Source organism: Otolemur garnettii, unplaced genomic scaffold, assembly GCF_000181295.1.
Source record: "Otolemur garnettii isolate 467f Iridium unplaced genomic scaffold, OtoGar3 scaffold00002, whole genome shotgun sequence".
In the NCBI taxonomy this organism is placed as follows: Eukaryota; Metazoa; Chordata; class Mammalia; order Primates; family Galagidae; genus Otolemur; species Otolemur garnettii.
In genome coordinates, this window is record NW_003852397.1 from 12,500,660 (window position 1) to 12,508,817 (window position 8,158).

Below are 8,158 nucleotides of genomic sequence, written 5' to 3' on the forward strand. Positions count from 1 at the left end.
CTGGAAAATGGGGGTAGTAACTCCTACTCTGTTTACTTACAGGGGTTACTGTGAGGATGAAAGACAAAGAGTGTGGAAAACTGTATTTAGAATCTGAAAGCACGAGTAGCAGGATTAGAGCCCTTCATGGGAAGAGCCAGTCTGGCCTTGTGTTAACAATACCAGGGGTCAGGAGAGAAGAGAATGGGGCTGACTTAATTTAGTCAGTTGCGTGAACCTGGAGGCAGCACAGCAGGACCTGTCCATGCACACTTTCGAGGTCTCCCGCAAATTAACAACACTAAATTAATAGCCATAGGCCTAAGATTAAAGAAACGCTGGCTAAAGATGCATTTGCCAATCTGATATCCTATAAATATGAGCTTGTCCTGGACGATTCCAAGTTGTCTCCTGTACATCAGGCTGGGGAAGTTCTCAGAACACGTTTATTTACAGGAAGCTCTATCTTTTCTCTTGGGAGCACGTTGCTCTGGAAATGACTACAACAGTATTCTGTGATACTGCCAAAGACTATTTCCTTCCATATGCTGAAAATGGTTACATAAACTGGTGCGGGGCATGAACGTCACAAGTTGGCCCCAGTGTGCTCCCCTTCTAGTTACCTTCTCCCCGTGTGAGCTATGCCCTCCACATGCTCCGGCATTCAGGAAGATCTACAGATGCTTAAATGCCCCACGTGTTTCTTTGTCAGTTCACAGTAGCTTTATCTCTGTGCTGAAATAAAATGCTTTTCGACCAGCACCCCCCAACAATGAATACAGATGGAGTCTGTCCAATCAGAGCAGACAACGTCAGAAAAAATCAAGAGATTTTTTTAACGCACATTGGCAGAGCTAAAAATTCATTTACCTGGGCAATTATGTCTGTAATTTCGGAATAACTATGGCATCTTCCCACGCAGGACCGGGCCAAGAAGTCTTCCACCAGCCGCGTTCCGATGCCATAACCCCTGTGGATGGAGGAAGAGAGTGGTCTGAAGATAGATCTGAGTAAGAGTCTCTTGGTATTTAAGAACGGAGTCACCAATTCAGCACTAGGTGGATAACAAACTAAAGCGAACATGACAAAGCAGATGGCTTTAGGCTGTGGGCTTCTTGTTGGTCCCACAGACCCCAGAAGCAGAGAGCAGCGCACCTGAGCAATATTGGCTTCTGTTCTGTAAGCAGAGGCGTCTGACCAGAATCAAGAGTGGCTCAAACTTGACAGTGTGAGTTAATTTTAAGGAGGCTGCTGTTTCCTTAAACTAACTTCCTTATCATTCGCTATTGACAGAAACAGAACTGAAAGTCTAGCTACTGTGTTTGCTGCAGGGCTGTTATCTGGATGCTCACTGTCCTCTCAGCTTTCCTTGTCATGGTACAAAGGCAGGCATTTCCATGACGGGTTTGGAAAGGAGGGGGGGAAGGGAACAGAAAAGAAAGTTTTTGTGACTGATGAAGGCATTGCAAACTTCACCAGTCCCCCAAACAAACAACGAACAAAAGTCAAGTTCAAAAAATTCACTTTTCATTCCAGGGTAAATAAACTGTGTAACTTAGGGGAAGGTATTTTTATCATCTGTTATCTCCACCCCCAGCAAATGGCTGGGGTAGCTCCTGAAGTGTGACCCTGTAAGCCTTTATTGAGCTGTGACACTGCAGCTGAGCCTGTGCCTTCAACAAGATAGGCAGAGAAACTACTGGATTTCCAAGAGAGATACAAAGAAGCGTCAGCCTCTGCCTTATGAGAACTTTCAAGCTAGTTGGAGAAATCTGACCTCAATGGTGGAAATAAAAAGGAGTACTGCCTTTGCCAACCCTCTGACACGAAACTGGGCTTCTAGTTTCACAGACATATTGTACATAGACAAGTGAAACAATTTCCCTATGGAGCCAAAACAGGCCCAAGTCACCATAGTTTTTAGAAGCAATAATTGCTCCAGAGTATCCAGAAAGGGGTAAAATTTGTGATGACTGGGCAGTTGGGGAGGGATAGAGGGGTGTCAGAGTGCTTATTAATTTACAACTCTTGTGAGATATTCCATTTGTATTTCTGAGTATATAAAAATATACACCTTTTGTATTAACCTGGATGGAGGTGGAATACATTCTTCTTAGTAAAGCATCACAAGAATGGAGAAGCAAGAATCCAATGTACTCAATTCTAATAGGAAGGCAGTAGATGAGCTAATACAAGGGAGAGAAAGGAAATGGGGGAGCGGGGAGAGGGGAGGAGGATGGGGCATCATGGCGTATGGCACACCTCTTGGGGGCAGGACATAATTATAAGAGGGACTTTATCTAACACATGCAATCAGTGTAACCTAATTATTTGTACCCCCAATGAATCCCAAACAATTAAAAAAAAGAATAAATATTCAATTTATCTTTCTTGACTTTGGAGAAAACTGGTTTATAATTGTCCCCAAAAGCTCACACTAAAAAGACTTCCAACAAACAGAATGTCAACGTTACAGAATACCAGGATTTAAAAATGTTTCGAGTGTTTTCTAATTATCACTATAAATATCTGTAGGCGCAGCCACGGGGGCCTGAGAATGATGATAATAAGCCACAGTGTGATAAGCAGTACTATATATATGTACGTACACACACACACACACACACACACACACACATACACACATTTATGCACTTTGTATCTGTGTATATATTGCTTTGGTCAAAGGGTATGTTTCTACAAAGTAGATAGTTTATAAATTAAAAATGTAAAGTCTTTTAGCAGAAGTTAGTAAATAAATCCAAATGTGAACTATTTTTCTTAAGGAGAAATTTTTCTGCAGCCTCTCAAAATTTGTTCTTTAATATTTTATTCATACTTGTTAAAATGTCTACTCAATTAGCTGATCTAAGGTACTTTTTAAAGCCAGACAAATGAGCTTCTGTATTTTCTACGGCTGTACCACAAAACAATGCATATCGGACACATGTCAAATAAAATGACCTAATTTTTGGAAATGCTGTGTCAGATGTTTAAGTGAGACCTAAGTGTAAAATGGCTGTCGCAGCTCCTGCTGTTACAGACGGTTCAGGTGAGGAAGAAACAGAAAAAGACAAAGGTGGGCGGTGGGCAGTGGGCACTTTGCTTCTTTGTGAATGCTCCTAAGAAGAAATGAAACAAGGAAAGATATGTATACCTAAATCAATGACAAAAAACTTTTTAAGAGAAAAAGAATAGCAATAAATAAAGAGAAGAAAGCAAGGGCTAAAAAAATCTTTCACTCTTTCCTTTATATTGCCTTTTTTTTTTTCTGTATTTTAACTGAAAATACAGTGAGCCCTTTTGAAAATCTCTAAAATTTTAGGCTTAATTTCCCCTCGACCTGCCTAAATAAATGTTCTAACCAACACACATTTGCTAGTCATTGCTCTGTGTGAGCCCTTTTTAGACTTCATAATTAAGAGGTTCAAAAATTTTGACATGTTTTATTGTTTGGCAATAATCCCATGATCATAAACTTATGCTTTTCTTATGTGAGAAAATTAAGTAGAATTTGTGCAGGAAGAATGTCCAGTCATGAAGACAAGAAGGATGAGCTTTATTTAAAAAAGAAAGAGTGGCTCTTTCTATTTAATATACTTTTAAGTAAAGCATGGTAATGGTAAAACATTCGAGAAATAAAAATGCTACAGGAGAATGAAAATCTCCCTCCAACCTACAATTCCCAGTCTCTCAGTCTTCCTCTTGGGCAATGACCATTGGTAGTTTTTTGCATGTTCCTTTTTTCTTTTTTTCTTTTTTTTTTTGTTGCATTTTGGCTGGGGCCAGGTTTAAACCCACCACCCTTGGTATATGTGACCAGTGCCCTACTCACTGAGCCACAGGCACCACCCATGTTCCACAGATGGTCTATACTTGAGTAGGCATGAATGTATATCGGAAGGAGTTATGTTAGAACAAAAGACTTCCGAAAAAATACAATTTGCCCTTCTATCATATTGCTAAGAGAACAATTTCAGTTTTGCCACATCTTTTGCTTGTGAGCGACTAGCAAAGAAATGATTTCTAATTAAAAAGAAACATTGCACACTTGATATTCACGGGGAGGAAAAAAGTTCTCTTCTATTACTTTATGCTGTGAGCCCATGTGGCACTTGTGAGAAATTACGTTCATCTTTCAGATGTGATTCATTGAGATAGAAGAAAAGCTGGTAAAATGGAGCTACAGAAATCGTCAGGGGAGGAAAGGGCAGGTGATGGAAAGACACAACAGGAATTACACAAGAATGAAAGACTTCTACTTACATTTTATCTAAATATTTGTTCACGTCTTCATCTTTTTCATAATCCTTACACAGTTGGGCAACCAGAGCTCCATAGGTGAGGACAAAGAGATCTTTGTTCTGGATAGAAATGAATGGTTTTTTGTTCATTGGCAAATTTATGATAGCATGCAACTGTACTTTTTTGTATTTACAAACTCTCTTGGTTGGAGATATCCTTAGAGATCATCTGTCCATTTTTCCACCCTTCTATTGCCACAATTTGCACTTTTGAGAACCAAGTATACTCACATATGGATACATTGTTTGTGTGGAGGGGAGCACTGTGAAATAAAATACATCTCTTAACATGAGAACATCTTTCTCTGCATCAGTTTACATTAAGCAACTTGCCGTGTATTTTCTCAGAGGAAGGCTTTTTAAAGATACTAACTTCTAACATCAATTTCTGTTTTTCTAGAATAGTTTTACATCTGCTGACCATGATTTCAGTCAGAAGGGAGAATTGGATGAGAGTCCTCATGAGTCTGCACAATGCCTAATGGGTCCCAGATCTACCCAGAAGACCTTTAGGATACACTCAAATGCAGCAACACATTTACGAGATTGTTTTTCTTTTTACTTAGAGAAAAAAGGGGAACATGAGCTTTCCTTATACATCAACAAAATTTGTCTCATTGTTAGAGTGACTTATAAATGAAAACTAAAACGGAGGGCAATTTAGGTTTGATTTAGCACAGGCATGTTGAATACATATATACGAGAAATAAAATACAAATCTCAATCAATCCATTTCGAACACCCTGTCAGTTTTGCTTCTGCTGTTGGATACTACCCAAGAAAAGGAAGGGACCCTTGGAGAAAATTCATTCCAATGCCCTCAGTCCTGCAGAGAAGAGAACAAAGCCTCCGAGGGACTAAACGACCTGCCCAACTAGCCAGCGGTTGTTCAGAATGGCATCTCGTTCAGGCCTCCGTGTGACACAGCATTTATCTCTAAGTGTGCAAAGGAGGACACTATTCAGAGTAAAGGTGGGCAGGAGTGGGAGGTAGGAAGCGGGATCACTATTGAACACAATCTTATTTTGTGCATGATCTTGTATTTTCATGAAAGGTCAAATGTGGATTCCAGGGTAGAAGAGGGGTCCTTATCTTTTGGCCCAGGTTTTTTGGATAGTCTAATATATAGGGGAAGGTAAGGTCTGATAATATATATTCTTTCCTTTAACCTTGGGCAGAAATGGCTCCAAAAAACCAATAAAAATGTCGTATTTAACAAAGTGGCTTCTAGAAAATATGATAGAATTTTCATTCAAGTACTTCCAAAGTTTCTCCAATATCACAGCGTCCCCTTCCTTATTTATGGGTTTATATCACGACAAACATGCTTCTTCACAAGGTAAAATATTTATTCTCACAAAGTAAATTTAAAATGAATAGAATATAACTATTATATGATACATATGAACATAATTCATATGGAGAAATGTAAATCAAAGCGTCTTAAATGTATTTGGACTATACAGTAATTAACATTATGTTAAGGACACTAATATATATGATTTAAGTGTAGGAAAATGGGGAGTATGTTACTATTTTTGCCAGGAAACAAAGGTTGTAAGCAATATGAACAGTGATGTTGTTAAAACACAGAAGGGGCACCACACATTTGATTTTAATTTCATTCTTATCCCTTAAATCTTCCAAGAACTTAATTATAAATCACAAGAAATGCTGTAAATTATAAATGAAGCATCTGCCTAATATACAGAGCAGGAGACAAAGGACTATCATTGTCCACTGCTCCAGCATAAAAATACACAAAAGAGAAAGAAAGAGAATGAAAAAATGTTTGTTGCCACTAGCAGCAAAAGAAAAGAATTCAAAAAAGACAAAAAGAAAAAGGAAGAAAAAAAATCATACCCTCGTATATACCATAGCTTCATCATTCTTAAGGCCAAAGTGATTAACGGCATTTTTTTTTTCTCTCTGTCTTTCTCTCTCTTTCTATCTTGGGGCGGTGTGGAGGTACTGCTATATTTTTAAATATTTTACTTCCAGCTGAGTTTTGAGTTTAATGCCCAGAAAGGCCCATTTTCTCCATTCTGGTTCATAGCAAGGGCTGTAACTTGAACTACAAGGTCAGAGTCTCAAATCCACCATGGATCCCAGGAAAGGTCCACCTAAATTTATGGTTTTTAAAACAATAAAGAGTGTCACTTCTATATGTGAAAAAGTAGAATGCCATTAAGTGTTTCAGGAGGTTTTAGATGTATCAGGATAAAACTGTGTCTTCACTGCTAGATAAATCAAGTGATACAGGTACAATACGAATTTGTACAAAATTTTTTAGCATTTGAGAGCCTCACAAGAAAATAAATCAAATTGCCAGAATATCAGACAGCGCCTCTACAGGCATTTCAAACTGGGCTATGCCAGTTGGTCGCTATAATTCTAAGTGCTGTATGGCTGAAATTACTTAATTATAGCAAAAGCCCATCAGTTTTTGGGAATAATTAACACAACTTTAAACTTGATGAATTTTTACCTCTGTTACCTATGAATGGCTAAAACTATAAGAAAGGATGAAAGAATACTTACCCAAGTGTAATCTGCAAAAAATTAAGTTGTAAAAGTAACTCTGAACTTGGAACACATAGGACAGGTAACATCACATACCAAATTACAATAGTAAAGACTTACATTTAATACTAAGAAATACATTTTAAATGCAACCTTTTAATACCTAGTTTTAAATGTCTGTTCTTATTTAATTTTACACATAATCAACTATTTTACACACATTTCCTTTCCTATTTCAGGAAGTCTCAAATACAAAGGATTGCTTGACATTTTCATATTTTTTGTCCATGACAAAATACAAATTTGATACTTCATGGATATGATTAGTCAGAAAAGACCCTAAAATCTGTATAAAGAATTGGCTATTCTTTTACAGTATGTAATAGATCATTATAACACTTCCTGGAGGTATCGTTTACGATTCACTTCACTGAACACTCTTTGCTCCAATGAAAAATTCTTATAGCATCACCTTTCAAATAAATCAGTAATAATTCAAAAAAACATTTTCAATGAAGTAGAAAAAAGTCTCTTTATGAAAAGATCTTACTATTTTATGGTATTCTGGTCTTCTGTGTGCAGGGCGAGACATGGTGCTTGATAGATGAAGAATATGATTCTGAATTTCCTTCCTTGCCCCTTGCTTTGAGACGAGAGTGCCACTTCTACACTCTACTGCTTTTGAGCTTTGCTGAACTGAATAGGGAAAAAAGTTGCGAACAACAGGATGGTTTTATAACCAAATGACTTGCCAGGGATCAAATAACTGTTTCATTGGTGAGGATGAGTTGTAATCCAGAACGATAAAAGCTGATAGTGTGAAGTCAGACCAGAAACATTGAGACACTAAAAAATTCTTTGGCCCAAGGGAGTTCAAGAGTGGTATTTTGCTCTCATGCCAAGGCATTATTTTAAAATCACCAACAGAAACCTTCACAATCCAAGACAGATCTAAATGTTAGCATTATTCCATCTTGTATTGATTGTTGTATGAATTGGAGAGACAGGATCAGCAATCTATAGGTACTAAATATGAGTTCAAACTTGATCAACACTATCAGTGGGTATCACATTGTCCCCCAAATCCACACCTCCATATTGTGTGATTACAATATTCAAATATATCTGGTAACCTTTTTGCCCCCTTTCTCTTAGTAACAATCGGGGAGCAATTTTAAAGAGCGATAGAATGGTTGATATAGTCTTGCAAAACTATTGCTTGAAATGGGTACTCTGCAATTTAATAATGTATGCTGATTCTGGCAGACACAGCAAGCCCTTTACTTTCTTGCAATAATTCCTAAGACGTTAGCTATGGAAGGCTCTCTTCATTTATACAGAAGTCTAGAGAT

At 37.8% G+C, this 8,158-nt stretch overlaps 1 protein-coding gene across 1 annotated transcript in view; it reads right to left on the reverse strand.

The window, feature by feature from the left end:
* The window catches only part of TRAPPC3L (trafficking protein particle complex 3 like), a 42,661-nt gene extending 35,229 nt beyond the window's left edge, over positions 1 to 7,432 (reverse strand). The window contains exons 1-3 of the mRNA XM_003781610.2: positions 7,357 to 7,432; positions 4,246 to 4,343; positions 850 to 949 (exon numbers count right to left, since the gene is read on the reverse strand). Of these exons, the coding sequence (XP_003781658.1) occupies positions 850 to 949; positions 4,246 to 4,343; positions 7,357 to 7,398 (240 nt within the window). The 5' untranslated portion in view covers positions 7,399 to 7,432. The remainder of the gene's footprint in view (positions 1 to 849; positions 950 to 4,245; positions 4,344 to 7,356) is intronic.
* Positions 7,433 to 8,158: the final 726 nt, after the last annotated feature.